At 47.6% G+C, this 22,469-nt stretch overlaps 1 protein-coding gene and 1 long non-coding RNA gene across 8 annotated transcripts; one reads left to right on the plus strand and one right to left on the minus strand.

Annotated features, from left to right (window-relative positions):
* Nucleotides 1-1,709: 1,709 nt before the first annotated feature.
* On the minus strand, nucleotides 1,710-12,169 carry LOC137441155 (uncharacterized). 4 transcript variants are annotated; one of them, XR_010987338.1, is made up of 4 exons: nucleotides 11,800-12,169; nucleotides 10,332-10,438; nucleotides 4,664-4,772; nucleotides 1,710-2,198 (listed from the first exon to the last, which is right to left on the minus strand). It is a non-coding gene; the product is annotated as an uncharacterized lncRNA (long non-coding RNA). The 4 variants fall into 4 exon arrangements; XR_010987340.1 differs by lacking the exon at nucleotides 11,800-12,169 and adding an exon at nucleotides 11,611-11,736; XR_010987341.1 differs by lacking the exon at nucleotides 4,664-4,772.
* ASB1 (ankyrin repeat and SOCS box containing 1) lies at nucleotides 5,815-22,344 on the plus strand. 4 transcript variants are annotated; one of them, XM_068138142.1, is made up of 7 exons: nucleotides 5,815-5,960; nucleotides 8,725-8,829; nucleotides 9,806-9,978; nucleotides 12,202-12,343; nucleotides 14,275-14,577; nucleotides 19,754-20,139; nucleotides 21,918-22,344. In XM_068138142.1, the coding sequence occupies exons 3-7, from the start codon at nucleotides 9,837-9,839 to the stop codon at nucleotides 22,049-22,051; spliced, it is 1,107 nt and encodes a 368-aa protein (XP_067994243.1). In that variant the 5' UTR covers nucleotides 5,815-5,960; nucleotides 8,725-8,829; nucleotides 9,806-9,836; the 3' UTR covers nucleotides 22,052-22,344. The 4 variants fall into 4 exon arrangements, with proteins under 4 accessions (XP_067994243.1, XP_067994244.1, XP_067994242.1 ...); XM_068138143.1 differs by lacking the exon at nucleotides 5,815-5,960 and adding an exon at nucleotides 7,632-7,719; XM_068138141.1 differs by lacking the exons at nucleotides 5,815-5,960; nucleotides 8,725-8,829; nucleotides 9,806-9,978 and adding an exon at nucleotides 11,687-12,046 and having other exon boundaries at nucleotides 12,197-12,343.
* The last annotated feature ends 125 nt before the right edge of the window (nucleotides 22,345-22,469 follow it).

Raw genomic sequence — 22,469 nt, forward strand, 5'->3', positions numbered from 1 at the left:
TGCTTTCTAGGGAAAAGAAATGCTCAAGCCTGACCAACGCCTCTCCTGGAGGATACATTTCCTGGGAAGTCTCACTTTGATGGCTGTGAAATCCATAAAAGTTTTTCTTCTTATATCTGGGAAACTGCAGTCAAGCTCCTGTGGGGCTGTCCTTGGTTAAATAAACGACAGTAAAAATAACTCACAAATGCAACACCAACATGGGCATGTAAATCAACGCCTGGAGTGCCCATTAAGGCAAGGTGCCTCCTTTTGGGATGGGGGATGGCTGTGAAGGAGTCATCCTGCAAGTGAATTCCTGTACAAGGGGAAGAGGCAAGGTCCCATCAAGACATGAGTCACAAATCCATCATCAATTTCATTTCAGAAGAGATACAGGGGTTTAACAGGGCTGTCAGCAGCATTCTTCAGGTCACACTGCTGCATAAAAGAGAGTGTTAGAAGCTGGGACTTAAACTAAACAGATTTCCTATAGGAAACACACACAAAATTACATTGCTTCTAAAGTTACTTTTATAGACATTTTCCCTGAGAAATATTTCTCCCTGGAAAAATAAATTCACAGGATGTAATTAAAACAGTTATATGTGTACACTGGAATGGCCCCCTTTAAGTGCTTCACCAAATGCACCACAAAATAAAGGAATGAAAGCCAGCTTTGTTTAAATCTATTGATAACAATATGTATTAATTATAAAATGAGACATTGTTCTGTTAGTTTATGGTTATGAAAATAGCCTTTAATGAGCCTGAGGCTGGAGTACTCTGTCAGTTGTCTGTGCTGTTAAAAGGGCTTTGAAAATATCTACTCATAATCTACTTCTTTTACTTGTAAAACTCCAACCTGATAAAGGCAATGAGTATCAGATTCCATACTCCATGGGTTCTGGTAATAACCAGGTGCTGATGACTGTATTTTTTTTCTTCTTCTGCCTTTCTTGCCATTTTCATTTGGTTTAGCTTTTGTCTAAAGAAAACAAAACAAATCAAACAGAAAAAAGGAGTAGGCAACTGCATTGTATTAGAGTTTAACTTCCATGCTTTGGGGAACAAAGCCTTAAGAGGTTTGTATTGATCTCTGCATGGAGTAGGCTGCATTGGTGCTCCCAAATCTGCTAAGGCAATTAGAGGTAATCATTATCTCTGCCCCCCTGCAATACCCCCCCAGTCCAGCAACATGTAATGTTGCAAATGTACTCACCCAGCTTTGCAAAGTGCCTAGGCTACACCAACCCCTTTTCTGCCTGGCAAAAGGGTCTTCAAGGGTGTGGAGATGTTGCAGCTTGATGACAAGCTGAGGGGGTAGCTTTTTCCTTGCATGTTTTCCTGCTTTTGGAGAACCTTTGTGAAGCATCAGAAAGAGAGAGCAGCCTGCTTCATTAGTATTTATATCCCAGCTGAAATATTCGAGAGGCTCTTCTGTCTTTCCTTCCCACATCTTGCATCAGGAGGACTGTGTAATGTGATACTTCTGACCTGAGGAAGGGATTCTGGTGTTACGCAAAGCAAGCTGAGATAGCCTGACGTGCTGGAGATGCTGTTCACCTCGTGGCATCTTGTGATGTTGCCCATCAGCTCCTCCAGCTCTTGTGGGTTCAGTGCATGGGGACATTGCTCTGTCATTTCTGGGAGTGATTTGGAGGGCCCAGAGGAAGCATTTGCTGGCCTCTTGCAGAAGGGAATCAGCACAGCAGTGAAGAAACATCCCTGCCTGCCCCTTCTCTCTGAGCACTCCTCACACAGACCATCTCTGCTGTGGGAGTTTATTATATCTGATTGGGTAGCCTTCTTTTTCTTTTTCTTTCATTAATTCATTTCACCTTTCACTCCTTCCTAGCAGGGATACAAGCTAAAAGCAAAGAGTCAAAATGACACCTTTATGTTAGCATAAGCACAGTATGTTTTTTATTGCTGTTCTGATTACAAACAAAACTTTTCCATGTGCTTCAGGCATGACCGGACATAGTTTCTGTATCTCAAGCAGAGCAGGATGACCTCTCTAGTGCATCTCCAGTTCAGGACCTCTGTTTGAAGGGACAGGTAAGAGCTTGGGGTCATTCATTAACACAAATATTGCATCACTGGTAGGAGAGAGAGATGCAGTAAGAAGGATCATTAGGAAAGTCAGTGCTATTTCTTCACTGGAAGCTGATTTTTGGTAACCAAAACATTTTAAATAGTCTCTCCGGAGCCACTTCCTAGAAGGGAAAAACAAAGAGACAAAAGAAGCAGGGGAAAAAGGAACAGGGGTCGATCTGAAATACCTTGAAACACAACCCCCCTTCCCTGGGTGCAAGGGGAGGTGGTTAAACGTGTGGAGCTGAGAGTCAATTTTCATTTCTTAATTAGCTCTAAACCCCTGTGCCCTGCCACCGCAAGCCAAAGCCAGGCTGGGGAGCGCCGCCCGCGCCTCACTCTGCAGCTGCTCAGCATCGCTGCATCTGAGTGGAGAGAACAATTGGGGAAATGTTTTATGTTCACACTCCACCTCGGAGGTAGGCCGGCGTCCAGAGCGTGCTGTAAAACAGGCAGGAATGCCGCTGGTTGGAAACAGGCTCATAACTCTTGTGCCCCTCTGTCCAAAAGACACCTTTCTTCGTGTAATTGTTCTAAAACCACAGCGTGTTCGCATTGCCCTCTGCGGAAATCACATCTGAGAACCGCTTTGTAGTTTCCTTTTTTTAGCATTGGGATTTGAGTAGGGGGGGGCAGTTCTTGCTTGCTTTAGTTTTCTTAATCCCCCCCCCCACTGTAACAGCCAGGGGCTTCTTTTCTCCTTTTATTCTCCTAAGGCTCAATTCAATAAATACACATCCGGCTCCTTCTCAGTCATAGTCTGGCTTAATGAAATTGTGCTAGGCACGTTCAAGAGAAGGATGTTTATTTTTCTCTGCTGATTGGGTTAGGCTGGTCCAGGCCTTGTGTGCCCAGAATGCTGCTCCATAAAGAGACCCTTGTGATTGCAGCGCGGACACTGTGTCAGCCAGTAAGTGCCTGCACTCACTCAACACTGGGATTCTCTTACTGCAGAGCCAGGGTGCGGGTGGGCGGCTGTGTCCCCTACGTACAACGCAAGGGGTAAAACAAGCGTGCTAAGAGCACAGTGTTAAGGTGGGAAAGTCAAGCACTTGCAAAGCAGATATAGCTAAATCTGTCTGGAGAGCAGGCTTAATTCATCTGTTTATGTGAGCACATTATGAAACAGTCTCCTATTTTTTGCATAGCCCCGTGCTTGCTTTTCAGCTAATGGCATTTTCCAGCTTTTGCCAGAGCTTACTGCTTTCACAGTGTGCTTTCTCCATAAATTTCCAACAGCATAGAGATTTTGATGCTTGTTCCTAGCTGGATCATTATAGAATGGGTTGGGTTGGAAGGGACCTCGAAGATCACCTAATTCCTACCCCCCTGTCGTGGGCAAGGACATCTTCCATTAGACCAGGTTGCTCAAAGCCCTATCCAACATGGCCTTGAACACTTCTAGGGAAGGGGGCATTCACAGCTTCTCTGGGCAACCTGTTCCAGTGCCTCACCACCCTCACAGTAAAGAATTTCTTCCTTGCCTCTAATCTACATCTGCCAAGGAGTTGCCATGCATTTGACTTTTTGCCTAGGAGTTTCAATGTCCTCAGCAATGGTGCTAGCAAAGTGAAAGAAAAACATTCCTCTATTACCCAGCAATTTGTGTCATGGTCTCCTTATTTTCTCTATTTGGGGAGGTCATTCCCAACTGAAACAATTATATGATTCTTCAATTAATATGGGTCCCCCACAGGTTTCTCTAAGCCTAACTGAAATACCTATTTTAAGAATTATTCCTAAGAGTACAAGTAGTTGATTTGTTTTGTTGATAGATGGAATGGGGAAGAATTCTCATTGTCAAGATTACACAGGGATGCACCTGCTTGCTGAAAGGAGTCAGAGCTCTGGGTCCAATTATTTTCCTCTGATTATTTAACAGCCAGTATACTGCTCTAGTATTCCCTTTGCTTACTTAACCCTCTGGAGGCTTTAGACATTTGGTTTGCTCTCCAGCACAGCCTATTTGGCATTTTTCAATGTTGAGATTAAAGGCAAGAGAGGTCACCTGCCGGAGGGTGAAACCTGCCCCATCTCATTGCTTGGTGGACCCTGTCAACCTCTATTCTGTAAGAGAGGTCCAGCTCTGGGGAAAGGGTGCACATCCTACTGCACATGGGCTGAAGATGGCCCTGCTCAGGACAACAGGATGGAACAGACAATGGCCAGACTCAGAAGAAGAGGGAAGGGCAGGGAAAGGTGCAGAGCAGTGTTTTGCATACACATTGTATATGCTGGAAGTTAACTTTTCTAGTCCCTGGATCTTACAGTTCCTGTCTTTTTTTCCTGCTTTTGCTTTTCCTTGAGGTATTTCTTCTGACAGATCTACACAAGTGGTGAAAGAAGTTGTTCAAAGGGCAAAAACAAAGGGCAAAAAAGCTTTCTAGTTTTATTTTCCCATCAAAATCTGAATATTTTCTGAAGATAAAAAAAAACCCCAAAATTATAAGTAAATCCCTTTTGTCTGCAAATTCCCTGCTGGAAGTGGGGGTGGTTTGTCTGAAATGTTCCTGTGTGACTCATTTCTGGGCAGCTCTTTGCTGTCAATGGAAACTTGTCCTTAGCAGATTTTATGTTATTTTCTAACCTGCTTGCAAGAAGGTGTTTCGTTTGTTGACCGAGATGAAGGAGGCGCCTGCTTCTCCATTGATATTCCTCCATCTGCCATCAGAGAGGGCTCCAGATGGCCATTTCTCCTGGAAAATTGTGATAAAATCTCCACTAGTGTTTTCCTCCCTTTTCTCATGGTGGGAAGGACTCTGACATGCAATGGTAATGGCCATAGTAATGTGCCCCAGAGAGTAAATACCCACAAATGTGCTTGGTCCATGAGCTGGGGACCTCTGACCAGGGTATGGGCTGCATGCTCTCTCACATGCTGGGCATGCCTGAGAGACTTTTTACTGATGTAAGCCTTTTCTTGCATCCTTTGTGCTTTGAGATACGCTCTCCTGAGGAGCTCCCACAGGACAGTACTGGGCTACTGAGAAAGAATTTCTAGAGCTGGAGTCTTTTGTGCCCTTAACAAAAGTATATGCTAGGAAAAGAATGAGGAAAAAAAATCCTGAAATCCTGCTCTCACTTAGATGGTCCAATAATTTTACTGTGAAAAATAAAAGGGGCATGTAAAGCAATGATCATCCTCACTCCTTATAAATAGACATCCTCTGGTCAAGGCTAAAAGCACTGAACAGCCAGCATCCAAGGCTCAGAGATGCAGTGTGACCCACGCTTCTCTGGGTACAACCAACATGAAACACACAATACTTTTTTTTTTGTTTGTTTTGGGTTTTTTGACTATTTTTCCTTAACAGTGTCATTGTGTGGTGAAGCCAGTGGGAATTTTCCTCCAGAACCCTGCTGGGGTTGGCGTCCCCAATGCAGCTATTTGATTCATGACCTGACAGAAGTCACAACCAGGCTACTGATCTACCCTGAACTGTCAGGGTTGGAAGGGACCTCAAGGATCATCTAGTTCCAACCCCCCTGCCATGGGCAGGGATACCTCACACTAGATCAGATTGTTCAGAGCCACATCCAGCCTGGCCTTAAAAACATCCAGGGATGGGGCTTGCACCACCTCCATGGGCAGCCTGTTCCAGTGTCTCACCACCCTCCTGGGGAAGAACTTCTTTTTAATGTCTAATATAAATCTACCCTCCTCTTGCTTGGATCCATTTTATCCTGGTGATTCTTTATCAGTTCTAACCCTCTTTCCTTACTTGCAGGACTCATTCTGTCAGTCCCTTTGGAGCAGCAGGGCTCCTGCTCTTCACTGTCTCATTCCATGCCACGCTGATGATGACAGACAGCTGGGATTTTCTAGTCTCTGCCTTTCTTTGGTGTGACAGTAACCTGCACTCCATGTTCTCCACTTTCTTATGGTAAGGACTGAAAGAGCAAAGACCTGGACACCTGATGCAAGGTCAAATACATAGCTAGCTGATGTATCAGCCCTGCCTCTTTCCCCTTAAGACAGTCGTATTTAGGCATGTCAAGGCACATTTGCAGCATAATTAACTTAGTGGAGTCCAAGCAACCTGTATGTTGTCATCTTTGTGATTACAGCCCCAGTGCTAATGACCACCCCAGATACTGGAATTAAGTTCTCCCATCTCTCACTCCTGCTTTCCTTTGCAGCCTCTTTTTAATGTACATCTTCCTATCTGCTTCAGAAGCTATATGAATTTGGCAGAAAAATGCTGATCCATACTAAAAATGGGGGGACAAAGAATTCCTCCCCACCTTTCCCCAGAAATGCATTTATCACCAGGGCAACTTAACTTTAGAGTTCACAAAAAATTCAAGCTGTTGGCTTAGATCCAGGAAGGGAGAAGTTTTATAGACTGAGCTAAGTGTGAATTACAGTTATGGTTACAGCTTTTTTTTTTCTCTTATTTTTCCTCTCCTTTCCATTTTTTTCTCTTTCTTATTTATTTCTCCCCTCTCCCCCTTTTTTTTTTTTATTTCCCTTTTTATTTTTGCCTTTTCCCCTTTTTTTATTTTTTTTTTTATTTTTTTTTTATTTTTTTTATTTTCCTTTTTCCTTTGCATTTCATAATGCAATTTTCTTCAGCTGCTTGGCAGGTCTGGGCAGAACCTTGGTGAACTTAAATGGTGGCATCTCTGGAAAGGGCATTGGAGGTCATAGTGGTGGGGCTAACCACTATTTATAGCACCAGGTGTAAGAAACTGTCCTTTTCAGTCACAGAAGTGAGTGCTCAGCCTGGTTGCAAGACTCCCAAGATGCTTTTGTTAATCCAGAAAGGCAAAAAAAGGAGGTGCATTTCTCTGCTCAGTCTGGCACTGTTCAGTCTGGCACTACAGGCAGTCACTGGCTTAACTCCAGGAATTAAAAGCTGTGGGTTAATAGGAGTTCACCCCTGCCCCCTTGCTTCTTCTCCACCATGATGACACAGAGCTTCTAGGTCCGCAGAGAGTCCTGAAACTGGAGACACTTGTTTGCAATAATCCCAATGACAAAGGGCAGAAAGAAGGCTCAAGCCACAGCTATTTGTATGTCCACAACCTATGCTTCACAAGTGCATGCTGCTCACAGAGGCTACAGAAGAGAGACTAACTTTAGGCTATGGGGACTGATGTCAAGGGACATGGAAATGTGGGCTGTGTGAGAGGAGAAGGTTGGAGGACACATGCCCAGGTTCCAAAGGAATGGTCCCTCTCGTGGTACCCTAAGAGATGGGCCAATTCCTTTCTCACCTGAGCAGTGACGGATGGGGATTCAGTACCCTGTTTTCAGGAGGGGTATGGGGCCAGGAAGAGTAAACTCCCTTATTTCACTTGGAGAATGAGGCACATGGCTGACAGAGGATGGCAAGTGGGTGGATGTGTCTGCTCAGGAGAGGCAGTGGGAAACGTCATTGAATGTGGTGGAGTGGTTGAGGTAGGTGCCTGTGGCTGAGAGCTCCTCTGGAGAACTAGAAAGAGTTTTCTCATCTCCTTCTCCCTCTCTTCTCTGTTGCTTCAGTGTTAGAAGCTGGAGAAAAGGTCTCGCTTTCCGAGCGAGTCACTGTGCTGGCTGTGTTGGTTACTGGCTATTTTTAAACACTGGAAGCTCTCCCTGGGTGGATATGCTTTCAAGCAGGGAGGACTCAGTGCAGCAGTCCCAAAGGCCACCCACAGGTAACGAACTGCTGGCCATAGAGGGAAGGGGGGCCAAGTGAGCTCACCTGCCCTGGATGCTTGTCCCTTCTGGTAGTGGGCCTGGACTGGACAGGGCAAGTTTCTAGAAATAATGTGGTCCAAGCCAGCAAGCCAGCAGATCCTTGTTCCACTGGCTGTCTTGTGCTGGTGGAGAATCTGCCTGGTGTACCTCAAACAAGCAGCAACTGCCTTTTGCAATCTTTAAAATCAGTCCATGGACTTCAGCACTATTCCAGTTACAGGAAATAATGGCTGATTTTTATTATGATTATGGGATAATTTGGGATGAAAGGAACCTCACAAGGACATCTAGTCCAAGCTCCTGCTGGGACAGGCTGGAACAGCAGCCAGGGCTGCCCACAGGCTATGCCCCCAGCTTGGAAGGGATACATTTGATGAGAACAGTCAGGTATGCTGGACATAAAATTATTTCTCCAGACATGGAACAGGCATTTCCAAGGCCTTGGCCAAATGCTAACCTGCTTGTAAATGTACTTGTTCCCATTACACTCCATTAGAGTGAAGCAGATTTGCATCACAGTATATTTCTCTATGGTATTTCTCTTAAACAACTATGGATTCCCAGTGCTGGCTACCTCCAAGGTTAACTCAGTAATTGCAGTCACTCACTTTCCACTACTCCTGTACAAGGACTCATTGGGTCAACTTAGGATGGATTAGTTTTCCTGTGCATTTAAAGAAAACAAATAAACAAAAAACAGAAGAGGAAGAAAGGCTGGTTCAGGAGATCAACTTCTGCTAGAAAGTATTACGGGCTATGGTACATAAAAACTTTCTGCCTTTCATTGTAGCATGTCTGTAAGCACATAAATACAGATAAATATGTGGACGAGAGAAGAAATGAAGACATTTTATGCAAGAAGAACTTTTAATCACAAGCAGCTCAATTGCTGGTTGGAATAGCTTTGTCTGCCCTGTTTACCCATCACTTTGTTCCACTCTGGGGCTCTGCTTTGTCCACAGGGACAACCACCATATTCCAAGTAAACACTGCTGCGTTCTCTGCTCCGCCTTCTTGCCTATCTACACTTTTCCCATGGGAGAAGAGTCAGCTCTGAATAACACAGAGTGAGTAAACAAATCTATTTTAAAGAAAAATTGTGCTGAGCAGGAGCAGCCTGTTCCTAAGAGCTTTGAAAACTGGCATTGTGTTCTTGCTGGAAAGGCACTAAAGTACAAAGGTTTTTGTCCCTTGCATTAACTAGCCCCTTGTGCACACAGGCATTATGGCTTTTGATCAAGGGCCATGTGTATGCAAGCTCATGGACTAGCATGCCTTTTTCCTCTGGATGAGACATCATTGCTGGCCAACAGTCCAACAGGATGCTTTGCAGCTGGAGGAGCTCATTAAATCTAGTCCCATTAAATCTGTAAAGGCTGCAGACGATACAACAGCTAGCAAGCAGCTCTGGTCTGTCTTGTGCTATCTCCAGGCACATCAGTGGGGAACTGAGATGTACATGGATGCTTCCCTGCCTGTGAACAGATACAGAGGGGGTCATGCAGAGCCTCTAGCTGGATACAGATGTAGATTGACACTAGAAACCAAGGAAGGAGTATGCTGCTCGCAGAGGAGCTCATTGAAGGGTGATGGATCTGCTCCATTGTGTCAAGGAACGTGAGACGCTTGCACACTCACAAAGGCATCTCCTAAAGGATGGGAGGTGGGTAGAAAAACCCATCTCAGAAAGCCCTGCCTGAGCCCATCCTAATCCTAGAAAGCTTTACACAAACATGGGGGAGTATGGGCCAAGATGAAGGATGAAACTCCACCTAGTTCTGTTTGGTTTCCAAATCTTGTCCCTTTGACTCAAGGAGACCCAGACACTGAGTCAGGTTTCCAGACCAGCAGCCAATTCATTCCAGGGGACGTTTCTTGGGCCCAGGTCTGCCTCAGATGCATAAGGACTGCAGGCAGAGGAAGGTGGTAGTACTAGCCAGCACCAATGGCTTCTGAAAAATCACACTGATTCCTTTCCCTCTTTGATCTTCCACCAAGCAAGACAAACAGGCTTAATTTGCAAATTGTCTCTCTCTCCTCCAGATTGCCCAAATAATAGCATTCACAGGAAATCATGTTTCCAGCTAGAGTCTGGCATCCATGGGCTGCTACCCCACCATGGTGCAGCAGGAGTGGAACTGCAGCAAAGTTAGATGGATTACCACTATTCCCCTCTGGCACTGGAGACTCAAAAAATGTGTTCTCAGAAGCAAAAGGTATGTTTCAAACGCTTGGAAAGTGGCTCTCTGCCAGGGCACCAACATGATGGGCTGCTACAACAACTTGTCTGTGAGCATCACCCTGGGAGGAGGTTGGGTTCAGTGTGTATTGCTTCCTTTGCAGACTTTTTATGAGTGCATCTTTCTGTACACTTTCTCCTTCTTTTGCACTCCCCAAGTGTTGTGGCCCTGAAGGCACTTAACAAGACCTCTGCACCTTTCTGAGGGTGTGTATTAGTTTGAGCTTTAGGTGTTGCACTTGAGGTTGCTTGGTGAGGTTTAATCAAAGCAGCAGCTTTTGTTCAGTCCCCGCAGGCCTGGCTGTTTCTCAGTGGCTGTTTCATTCCTACCTTGCTGTTTTGCTAGCTCCCAGCTCACTGCAGCTCTGTCCACTCTGATATGGGCTGTTTTCTCCCTCAGGCTTGTGGCAACCTTACGAAGGGCCATGGGAGCTGTGCTGTTGAGGAAAACAGGAGAATATAGAATCATACCATGTTTTCAGTTGGAAGGGGTGTTTAAAGGTCATCTAGTCCAAGCCCCCAGCAGTAAGTAGGAACATTTTCAGTTAAACCCAGTTGCTCAGAACCCCATGCAACCTGACCCTAAATGTTTCTACCACCTCTCTGGGCAACCAGTGCCTGTGTTTCACCACCCTCATCGTAAGAAATGTCATCCTTCTGTCTAGTTTAGATCTCCCCTCTTTCAGTTTTAAACCATCACCTCTTATCCTGCTGAAACAGATCCTACTGAAAAGACTCTCTCCTTCTTTCTTGTAAGCCCCCTTTAAGTGCTAAAAGGCTGCAATAAGGTGTCCTTAGACTTTCCTTCCCCACACTGAACAACTCTCTCAGGCTGTTGTCATAGGAGAGGTGCTCCATCCTAAGAAGCCTAAGAAAAGACACGCTTTCTTAGGTGTTGGTCTTTCTCAGTGCGGAGAAGGACCTGGGAGACCTGGTGGACAAATTCACCATTAGCCAGCAATGAGCCCTTGTGGGTAAGAAAGCAAATGGTCTCCAGGGGTGCATTAAGAAGAGTGTAGCCAGCAGGCTGAGGGAGGTTCTCCTGCCCCTCGACTCTGCCCTAGTGAGGCCTCATCTGGAGTACTGTGTTTTCTGGTTTCCCCAGTTCAAGAGGGACAGGAAACTACTGAAGAGAGTCCAGGGGAGGGCTGTGAAGGTGATGAGGGACAGACTAAAGCATCTCTCCTACAAGGAAAGGCTGAGAGACCTGCGGCTGTTCACCCTGGAAAACACTGAGAGGACATCTTAGCGATGCTTACAAACATCTAAAGGGCAGATGCCAAGACATGGGGCCAAACTGTTTTCAGGGTTGCCCAGTTACTGGACTACAGACAAAGAGGACAAACAGGACACTGGAGGTTCCATGTGAATAGAAGTAAAAACTTTCTTGGGAGGGTGGCAGGGCTGCAACAGGCTGCCCAGCGAGGCTATGGAGTCTTTTCTGGAGGCTCTACAACCTGCTCGAAGTGGCTCTGCTTTAGCATGGGGGGTGGACTCAACCTCTGGAGGTCCCTTCCAAACCCCGCCGTTCTGCGAGCCTGTATCCTTCCCGCAGCAGTGCAAGTGGTGGCCGTGCGGCTGCTCCGGGGAGCGGGAACAGCACTGTTACCCATTTCAAGTCGTTGCTTGAAGACGGAGGCTCAGGGCCCCGTACCAGCGCCTGCTCCCTGCCGCGCTAAGGCCCCCGGCTCGGGGCCCTGAGGACGGGAGCAGGAGAACCGTGCCGGGCAGCCTGGCTTCCCTCCCGCTGAGGTGCCGCGGCGGGGCGGCTCTGAAGGAGGAATGGCTCCGGCCTTACTTCGGGCTGCCGGAGAGGAGCCGAACCACCTTCCTCCCGCCGGGGAAAACCACCTTAACGCGGAGGCAGGAAGCCGCCGGGCCGCCAGGCACCAATCAGGCCGGCCTGGGGAGGGACGCGGCGGCGGCGGCAGCCGGGGAGCGCTGACGGCGGGGAGGGGAGGCCAGGCCGGCCCGGCGCTGCGAGATGGCGGAGGGCGGCCCCCCGGGCGGCGGGGATCCGCCCGCTGTCTCAGGCGGGCAGGCAGGTAACGTAGGGCAGGGGGGAGCTGCCCGCTGCGGGCCCGCCGCCAGCCCAGGGGCTCCTTTCGGGACGGGACAGGACAGGTCCCTTTGCTGCCGCGGGCAGCCTGTAGCCAGGGCTCAGCCCGGCTCCCCCTCCGCCCCTTTCTCTCCAGCGCAGGTCGTAACCTGAAGGAATGGCTGCGGGAGCAGTTTTGCGACCACCCCATCGAGCACTGCGAGGACACCCGGCTGCACGACGCGGCCTATGTGGGGGACCTGCCCACCCTCAAGAACTTGCTGCAAGATGAGAGCTTCCAAAGGTGAGCAGAGCTTGCAAAGGTGAGGAGGCTTCTTACACCCCACCCTGTTCACACCCCCAGCGCTGCCTTTGGAAACATTTACACAGACAAGAATGAGAGGACCCACTCCTGCTGCCTTTAGAGACCCTCACAGGGACAAAGGTGCAGTGTCCTCACTGAAAAGACTTTGGCAAAATGACTCTCTGGGGCTGCTCACCCTATACCAATCTTCCTACAGCCAGCTCCTTTTGGATGGAGATCCCCAACTCACTCTCTTTTTACAGGAGAGGTGTCAGGGTGGGTGGATGCTCCACTTGCCCCTGAAATCATACCCCCCGTAGGCTCCCAGGAGGCAAATCTCAAGCCTGTTTGTGAGTGTGTGGCAGCCACACACAACCTCTTTTTCAGATCTGGGTAGAAACGCAGTATCATGAAAATAGGAGCCTGTGTGAAATGGGGAAAACACACAGAAGGGATTATAATGGAATATAAACCTGAAACACCCAGTGTTACAGAATCTGCCCTGTGTGAAGTGGGGATAGATAATTAATTTTCCTGAACCATGGAGAAAACTGCTTAGAGTGCAGAATGTCTCCCAACCTCAAAAAAGTCTCCTTTCAGCAAAAATGAGAATGGTCCATCCTCTCTTTTTTGCCACCTGGGTACCTAGGCCTCTTTGGATCCTTTGGCTGAGATGCTTGCCTTCTTTTTGTCCCATTACATTAGAACATTGTGGCATCCTTCCTTGAAGGATAAAGCAATGTTTGGCAGGAGGAGGAGGGCTGGACCCACAGCACCAGCAAACAGGTGGTGGAGTGAGCCAAAAAGTGGCTTCTTTGAATTTGAGGGCAGGTACAGAGTGGAGATCCCCAAACTCCCAATGTTAAAGGGAGCACTTTATCATAGGTCTTGATGGCTGAGGGCTTGTTGTGGGGTTTATTCTACTCCTTTTCCTAAAAACATAGTTGAAAAAAACTCCCTTGCTTCATTGCTCTGCTAGCAAACTCTATAAATGCATTGTGCAAAAGCTGCTTTGTCCTGTACCGGTTACGTGGACCTGCATGGAGTGAGCCAGAAGAGCAAATCCACTGCTGTGCTGGCTAAAGAGCAGTTTTGCTAGCCTACAGTTGCCTTAAAGAAATCCCTTCCCCGCTGTGTATTCCTGCTAAAATGGTACCCACCATGATTTACAGAGAATTTGGCAGTGAGGTCTGGTGGTTTATGAGATCTGCAGGACTAACCTGAGATCTAGATGAGCATGACAGCTAATACAGGTTATTTCAGATGGGATCTAAGCAGCTGCCAGCCAGAGTCATCTCTTTCAATAAACTGGAAAGGGCTTTTATGCCAGTGCAGCTGCCCAGTGAGGCTGCTAATGGCCTACTTATGTCATTCGGTGCAGGATGGCTGCACCTCCCAAAGCTTGCTCCTTGCTGGCAGGGCTGAGTTTCCCTGGATTTGTGTGAACATCATCCACAGTGTGCCTGCATTGCCATACATGGTCCTCCTTCCATGTCCTCTCACTGTTTTCCTCCTGCTTTTCACAACTTTCTGCCCACTTTGGATGAACTTGAGTTAAATGGTTGGGATCCCCAGCTCAGTCACTGCTGATTTGAGACATCTCTCTGTAAAAAAACAGGAGGGAGTATTTTATTTTCTTGCACTTTGAAGCAGGGCTTGTCCCTCACTGTGCATCCATGCAGTAAAACTGCCGTAAAGTTCGTCTTCCAGGCACTGCTCTGGTACATACCATAGTCCCTGGCTACCTGTGCCTGGTCAAGATATTGGCAAGAGCTTCTCAGGGCTGCTATGAAGACCAACAATGGGGAGGAAAATCTTCAAGAGGGCAGTTTGGGCTCTCCCAGCATCTTCACTGGGGGCTGGGAGAGGTGGGGTGAAGTAAGGCAGTGGGAAGACTTCTCTGAGCCAGCGCTTTTCTCTCCCAATGCCAGCCGGATCAACGAGAAGTCCGTGTGGTGCTGTGGCTGGCTGCCCTGCACGCCGCTGCGCATCGCCGCCACAGCCGGCCACGGCCCCTGCGTCGACTTCCTCCTTCGCAAAGGGGCTGAGATCGACCTGGTGGATGTGAAGGGGCAGACCGCCCTCTATGTGGCCGTGGTCAATGGGCACCTCGAGTGTGCCAAGATTCTTTTGGAAGCTGGGGCTGACCCCAACGGCAGCCGGCACCACCGCAGCACTCCTGTCTACCATGCAGCTCGTGTGGGCCGGGCAGACATCCTCCAGGAGCTCATCAGGTGAGAGCTTGGGTGCAGGCTGGAGATGGTCCTGGTGGGGAGAGAGATGCTTCTACCTCCCTCTCATCATCTCTTGGGATCTTTTCCCCTATGGGGCTCAGAGTATCTGTTTCCTCCTTGCATGCCCCATACCTCCACAGGCTTGGTGTAGCTGGCCAAGAGATGAGCAGGAGAGAGGATGGAGAAGTGCCAAAGGGACACCCTTGTCTTCCCCATTGCTTGTCCCTGGCAACAGGTTTCTACCCTGCTGTGTGCCGCCTTCTAGGACAAATCTCAAGGAAGAGTGTCTGTTTCTGAGCCCACCATCCACTTACTCAGTCAGAGCCAAGTCTTACAAAGTATCTCCCCAGTACCTCCCTCCATCCTGACTGCCAGCTCCATGCCCCTGGCTGAGTTTGTGTGATGTGGATCCTCCAGCAAATCAATAATGGTTTGGAAACACATTTCTCCTTTGCTTAGTTCTGCTGCTCTGACCTTTTTCTGCCCTTGGGAGAAGATGCTTGTTACCCACACTGGGCTGCTCTTGGCTACTGGGTGTTTGCCTATCATTGGGAAGCCCTCCATGGCATCTGATTCGATCTCCCTTTGGCAAACACCTGATGCCCAGCTCTCTCAAAGGGGTGGCCCCTGTGGGGCAGAGAGTCATGGCCATTGCAATGAAGTGATGAAGAGTAACTTGTGGTGGGTGACTGGTGACCTTGGGAAGGCTCCTCTGCAGCATCAGCAGTGATTGAGCTCAAAGTCTGTCGGTAGGCTGTGTGGACTTGAGTTTCTTCCTCTGTGGCATGCTGTGATATTTCCTTTGTTCTGATTGGAAGTTTTTTGTATAAGGAACCATGTGGGCCATCGATGCAAAATAGTAAGGGTTCAGAACAGGGGAAATACAGGTCATAGAAATAGTAGAAGGTATTTGGATCGACATGGAGACAATGTGCAAGGAATCCCTTCAATGCCTGCAAAAGCTAGAAAATTATGACCAAAAGGATTTGAATAGAAAGATTTCAAAGTACTTGGGGATTTTCTGCTTTGCTTTTTGCTTGTGGGGAAGTTAATTTTCATACAAGTGTAGCTTTAAGGAAGCTGGCATCTAGAAAGAAAGGTAGATGGTCCCTTCTACTTGTTCCTTTCTCAGCCAGCTGAGAGGAGGATGTCCCCATCACCATGTGCTTGTCGGTACCGGATTCAGCTCACATGGTGTGTTCCCGAGAATCTGCTCTGACATATCCCCTAAGGCAGGGTGAAATGTAGCAAATGGTATTTCAGCAGCACATGGAGAGCTGATGCATTGATTTATGTGTCTACTCCTCAGGATACTTTGCCAACAATATTAAAAGCAAGATTTTGGAAAACTTTCAGGATTAAAAATTAACTGGAGCTTGTCCAATATCTTTTTATTAGACAATGTCTCTCTCAAGGCTGCTAAACTAATACCAAATTGTCAGATTGCCCACTTTTTCAAATATCTTGGAGCACAGATTTCACAGATCCATTCAGAGTTGCTTACTTTAAAATGCAGTTTTACATTACAAAGCTCACTCAGATTTTTCGAATGTTGATCTAAAGGATTTGGCAGGGACAATGCAGTGAGGAAGACACTTTTACTGAGATACAAGGAAATATTTTGGCATATTCAGCTCAAGAGAGCCTCGGTGTTCTGAAGAAAAAGCTCAACACAGCCAGTCTTGCTGCAGCTGTTTAACCATCACCTGGTTCGTTTATGTTTTAATCATATGGTAGCAAAGTGAGGATTCCTGTATAGGACTGCAGTTGCTCAGCTAGCTAACCAAGCAGTAGGTGAAACTGTATGCATTAATAGTAAATACACACAGAGCTGTGGAATGGTGGTCCATTTGGTAAGACAGTTGGTGGAAATGTTGATGGTTATGCTGCCAGGGTGGAGATGACTTTCCTCGTAGCTTGTGACGTGATCATGCTGCGATGGGATCAGGCTGTTGTGTTGCACTTTAAATGAGGGCAGAGCCAGTGCATTAAGGATGAGAGGATCCTTTTGCCGCACTAAGACAGTGAAGAAGAGATCTGAGACATCACCCAGATGCCTTGGAAGCATGCCTAACTGTGATAAAAATGGAATTTTGTATTTTACTTGGAATTGGATGTTTCCATTGAGAATTTTGATGTCAATAATAGAAAAAGAAGGGGTGTGAAATGAAGGGACACCTGCTGTCTAGTCAGGACCATGGCCATAGGAGGCAGTGACCCTACAACAACCCTGTGAAAGTGTCACAGCAACACAGATGACTCCATCTAGATCACAGAATATTAGGGATTGGAAGGGACCTTGAAAGATTACCTAGTCCAAATACTCTTGTAGTCTGATTTCAAGAGGATTTTCTCCAGGGAGCATATGTGGAGAACAGACACCTTATTTAGCCCTCTGTGCTTCGGCATAGGTGAAGTGATGCAGATTCAGCAAGGTGCTGTGGAAATCCCCAAAAGGTGGGAATGTCCCCTTAGAATTCAGTGGTCCCTGGGCCAGCTGCCTGAACTGGGAAGCAAATGTCAGTCCTGTAAGCTGGTGCTAGGACCAGGCTGTACTTGGCACTGTTATTACTGCCTGTCTCTGTCCTTTTCCTGCATTCTTCCACCCTTCCAGTCTCCTTAGATCTCAGCCAAAATGTCCATGCTTGGGAGATGTTGCACATTGGGATAAAAATGTGCTGCGGGCCATTTGCAGCTCTTAGACAAGTTTCCTCATCCCTTTTTCTGTATGTGCTTGATTTAAATGAGGATGTTCTTGTTCTCAGAATGGATGCATTCTTTGAAGTATTTGCTGGGTAGGGACCAGCCCCTACAGGGTTCAGTGAGAACTGTGCTTGCCTTGAAGCAGGACCTGTCCCCAGGTGGTTTCTTTATTTGTTTTGTTAACTGCAGAATGGAGTGTGAGGAAGGCAGAAATAAATAGGAAGACAGAAAAATCTGGTTCTCTTGCAGTTTTGGGAGGAGGACTGGCAGGTGAAGGAACATTTTGTCCCTCTTTGGGAAGAAGGGACAGGGCTTTTCTTGGTCTGCAGGGGGATCAAGCATTAGGGGATTGCATTGTCTTTGTCCTTCCCATCCAAGCTGTGTGTGAAGTAGATGGAGTTAATATCCCCACTGCTTGGGTGTGACCCAGCTTAGGGAAAATAAATCCTTATTTCTACCATCTCTTCTTTCTACAACATTGCCATTTGTCATGTTTTATGCTTTTTCAGAGAGCAATACTTGGTCTTTTTGCTCCCATTTATTTGGCTGTATTTTTCACTCCCTAGGAAAAAAAAAATACCCAAAATAAGCCCTGTTTAATGCTCATTCAGATCTGGACAGATGGGCAGAGTCCAAGGGCATGAGATTTAACACATCCAAGTGCCGGGTTCTGCACACTGGCCACAACAAACCCATGCAGTGCTACAGGCTGGGGTCAGAGTGGCTGGAGAGTGGCCAGGCAGAGAGGGACCTGGGGGTGCTGGTTGACAGCTGACTGAACATGAGCCTGCAGTGTGCCCAGGTGGCCAAGAGGGCCAATGGCATCCTGGCCTGGATCAGGAATAGTGTGGCCAGCAGGAAATCATTCTGCCCCTATACACTGCACTGGTTAGGCCACACCTTGAGTCCTGTGTCCAGTTCTGGGCCCCTCAGTTTAGGAAGGAGGTTGACTTGCTGGAACGTGTCCAGAGAAGGGCAACAAAGTTGGTGAGGGCTTTGGAGCACAAGCCTGATGAGGAGAGGCTGAAGGAGCTGGGGTTGCTTAGCCTGGAGAAGAGGAGGCTCAGGGGAGACCTTATTGCTGTCTACAACTACCTGAAGGGAGGTTGTAGCCAGGTGGGGGTTGGTCTCTTCTCCCAGGCAACCAGCACCAGAACAAGAGGACACAGTCTCAGGCTGCACCAGGGGAGGTTTAGACTGGATGTTAGGAAGAAGTTCTTCATAGCGAGAGTGATTTGCCTTTGGAATGTGCTGCCCAGGGAGGTGGTGGAATCGCCACCATTGTACGTGTTTAGGAGGAGACTGGATGATATGCTTGGTGCCATGGTTTAGCTGATTAGATGGTGTTGGGTGATGGGTTGGATATGATGATCTTGAAGGTCTCTTCCAACCTGGTCTGGTGTGGTGTGGTCTATTCTATTCGATTCGATTCTTAATACCATTTGTACTTATCAAAATGAAGTGAACTGCAGGCACTGCTTCTGTTTTGTGATGATGCTGATGTCCACTAAACAGGGCTTGAACCTGCTGGCATACCTTTTCTGTGCCACTGCAAGCCTGAGCCTGCTTTGCTCTGGCTGTAAGGTTTATGGAGCAGTTAGGATACCATGGCACCATATAGCAAAGATTTGAGCTACAGGTTTCTCTGTGGGGTAGGGTGAGTCAGGAGTCAGTTGCAAATGGCTTGAGAAGTTTTCTGCTGCAGCTTGTGGAGCTGTCCCCTTCAGTGCCCTGAGTGCTGGTCAGTGAATCTTAACCTCTGGTGCGGTATCTGGTGTAATATATAACTTGTGAAGGGAGCTGTGTAGGATGGATGGGGAGAGTGGAAGGTCTCACACAATGATTTTGTGTTTTTCCAGTTTCCTGGGTGCTCAGAGTTGGCAGGTACAGCCCTTCAGCTGAGCTGAATGGTCTCTTTTTTACTCTCTGGTGGGATTTCAACAGCCCAGCTCCTCAGGGAGCAGGATTTTGCCATATATGTTTCACTATTGAGTGCAGGTTTCTGTTTCCATTCTGCTGATGTTTTTGATTGCCTGTGTTACTTTTTGGCCCATTTTATCCTGGTAGTGAATTGTTTGGAATCATCCCTATTCCCCAGCAAGCTCATTACATCCAGCATTACGTGATGCTGTCTTGGGGCTGAGCCATCCCATGTGCCAAGGCTGTGCTTGGCACATTCATCAAAAGGGCAGGAAGGATATTCCTTAGCTGCTTCTCCTCTCTCAGAATCCAAAGCTTTGCTTCTTGAAGACTCTGCTGGATACATGCCTACTCATAAGCCCTACCAGGCCCAAGCGAGGGTAGATATGTGCAGTCCTTGGCTGGGAGACCACGGGGGTACTGAAGGCAGGCAGGTTACTCACCATCTGGGTGTCCTTCAGCCTTGTCCCTTGATGTTTTGTCACCCTGGGCTGCAGTTGTAGTTCCATTGTTCTTCTTCCCAGACCTTCACTCCTCTCTCTTCCTCATGCAGGTATGGTGCAGATGTGGATGTGAATCACCACCTTCCCTCTCGGGCTCCCAGCCACTCCCTGCGGCCCCTCACCACGCTGGTGGTCTGCCCTCTGTACATCAGCGCTGCCTACCACAACCTCCAGTGCTTCCGGCTGCTGCTTCAGGCTGGAGCCAACCCAGATTTTAACTGCTGTGGGCCCATCAACATCCAAGGCTTCTCTCGAGGCTCCCCAGTGTGTGTGATGGATGCTGTCCTGCGGCATGGCTGTGAAGCAGCATTTGTCCATCTCTTGATTGACTTTGGAGCCAATCTGAACCTGGTGAAAATGGAAGCCTTGGGAGCTGAATCCACTGGAAGGGTCAAAGTCAACCCTGAGGCTCTGCAGGTGTTCAAAGAAGCAAGAGGTAAGTGGACTTGACTTACTGAGGTGGCATGGGTTTTATCTAGCTCTGGATTCAGGAGAACTCTTTGGAGAGTTTATTTGGTAGTTAAGAGCTTTTAAGGTGGTAGGATGGGCATTGACATCCTCTCTTGAGTCTGTTTGTTAAGTGCTTTCAGCCAAGTGCAAAAAGATTGTGTAAACAGCTTATACATAACAGTGTAAAGCAATTTGTGCACACACAAAAAGGATAACTGAGATTTAACACACTTAAGCATTTGTGACTTCTCCACCCCCAATATGGCTCCCAAAGAGCTGTTACTGGCCAGGCAAGCATCAGGCAGGAGAGAACTATAGGGCTTTCCTCTGTGGCTCCCTCAGTGTGGCCAGCTTGCTGCCTGCCTCCAGCTCTGTCAACACTGATGACTCAACCTAGTGGCTTCCCCATAAGCCTCCAGCTGTTTTCCTTCTGTTGCATTTTGTGGTGTTTTCCCTGTTGAGTCCTTCAGCTACCAATGATGTCTATCTCAGCCGCCCAACTCAGCTCTTCTTTGTTGCCTAACCATGTCCTTAGCACCTGAGGCAAAATTTAGGCAGTGGGGTCTTGTCAGGATTGGGCTTTGAGTCTGTGGAACACAGGCAGGTTATGGCATATGCAGTGAGATCCAGTTCTCCAAAGCCATGCAGATGTGCACACACTGTTCTTGAATGAGCCTGAGGGGGAGCCCAGGGAGGGACCCAAGAGGTAGCAGGAAAGAGCTCAGATAGTGGTGGTAAAGGGTGGAGAAAAAGCTGGCTTTTCTGAATGTAACATGCTTTGGCTAGCTATTAAGTTACAAAAGAAGTAAACCAGAGCCTTAGAGCTGAACATGCTTACATACACCTGCAGTTTCTTTCTTTTTGTAACAAAGGCAACATCAATACAGTACACACTCTTGTTCCAGCAAGGACAGCACCTCATAAAACCCCCAGGCTCAGCTGGTGAAGGCCAGGGCTTTGCTGCAGGGTCGGAAGTGGGGTTTCCCTCTGAAATTCCAGAAAAATTTGAAAGGGATTCAGGTTGTGGGGTACAACCCCCACCCCCCCCACCAGGAAGTTACTCAGCTTTGCACCTGCCTCCTTTTTAAACCTGTCTGGAGTTTTGCTGAGAAGAGATGCACATAAGCTGGAGCAGGTGGTTTTCATTAAGCCTGGTTTTAGGAGGCAAATGGGACCCTTCAGGTAGAGCATGCAGGATAATGGAGTGGTGCCTTGGAAGTCCAGTTTCTGAATCAACAAGGACTCTACTGTCCTCTGGTCCCTATATTAGAAGAGCTCTCCATGAACTCAAAGTAAGTCCTAAAGGGAAAGTTTGGATAAGGCCTGAGCTGGCTACTCATGCTGTTGTTTCCCAGAGGGTGGTGTAGAGCAAAAATAAAGTCCCCATCATTTAAAAATGATCCAGATAGTATAAAGCCTCTTACAGCCTCCCCTGGTGTGGATTTGGCAGTGATCTCATGAGCCCTCTCATGAAGGACTGGCTCCATGACCACAACCCCATGCAGTCTCCCACTCGCCCTTCCAAACTGCCCATGTGGCAGCTGTTACTGCTCCAAGTCTTTGGCCAAAAGGTTTGGCCTCCTCACAGGGGAGATTTGTGCACACTCAGCTCTCCTGCACTGTCTTCATGTTGCTGCGCATGGCATGGCCTCAGAGTTTGGAAAGGGTGAATGACTCCTCAGCTGTCAGCCAGAGCTCAGCACAACTTGTATGCTGTTGTCCTCCTCTCTCTCAACAGTTTTCCTCTGCTTCTTTTCATTGCAGGCCGCACCCGGAGCCTCTTGTCTCTCTGCCGCATTGCTGTACGAAGAATACTTGGCAAATCTCGACTGGATCTTATCCATATTCTTCCAATCCCAGATCCCATTAAACAATTTTTACTTCATGAACAGAGTTAAAGGGCAACTGGCTGCTTTCTGGACAGTTTGATTTGGTAAATGAGTGCACTGATAAAGCCTGGTGCCAATCCTTACCCTCATCCCCAGTGAAATAACTGTATTGCTCATGGAGTGCACATAATTCCCTGCCCCTGTGATTTTTTCCCCTCCAAATTTAGGGTGCAGTGATTTGTTTGTGTCTGTTCTTAAGTTACTGGTTATCCCAACTGGTGATTTCTTGTTTGCAACTGGTTGGGCAACAAGGCTGATCAGTGTGTGTGGCTGTTACATGAGCAAATACAATATATCCCATAGCTGTTAGCATATGTCTGTTTGTTCTGACTACCTCTGTTACTGATCTGTGTTACACACACCTTGGGTCTCAGTGGCACTTCTGTGCAGAGAAAACACTCATACTGAAGTCTTTTCTCCTCCTATA

The sequence above is a fragment of the Melanerpes formicivorus genome, unplaced genomic scaffold (genome assembly GCF_026170545.1).
Source record: "Melanerpes formicivorus ecotype bairdi unplaced genomic scaffold, bMelFor1.0.p_v2 SCAF_5, whole genome shotgun sequence".
Taxonomy (NCBI): domain Eukaryota; kingdom Metazoa; phylum Chordata; class Aves; order Piciformes; family Picidae; genus Melanerpes; species Melanerpes formicivorus.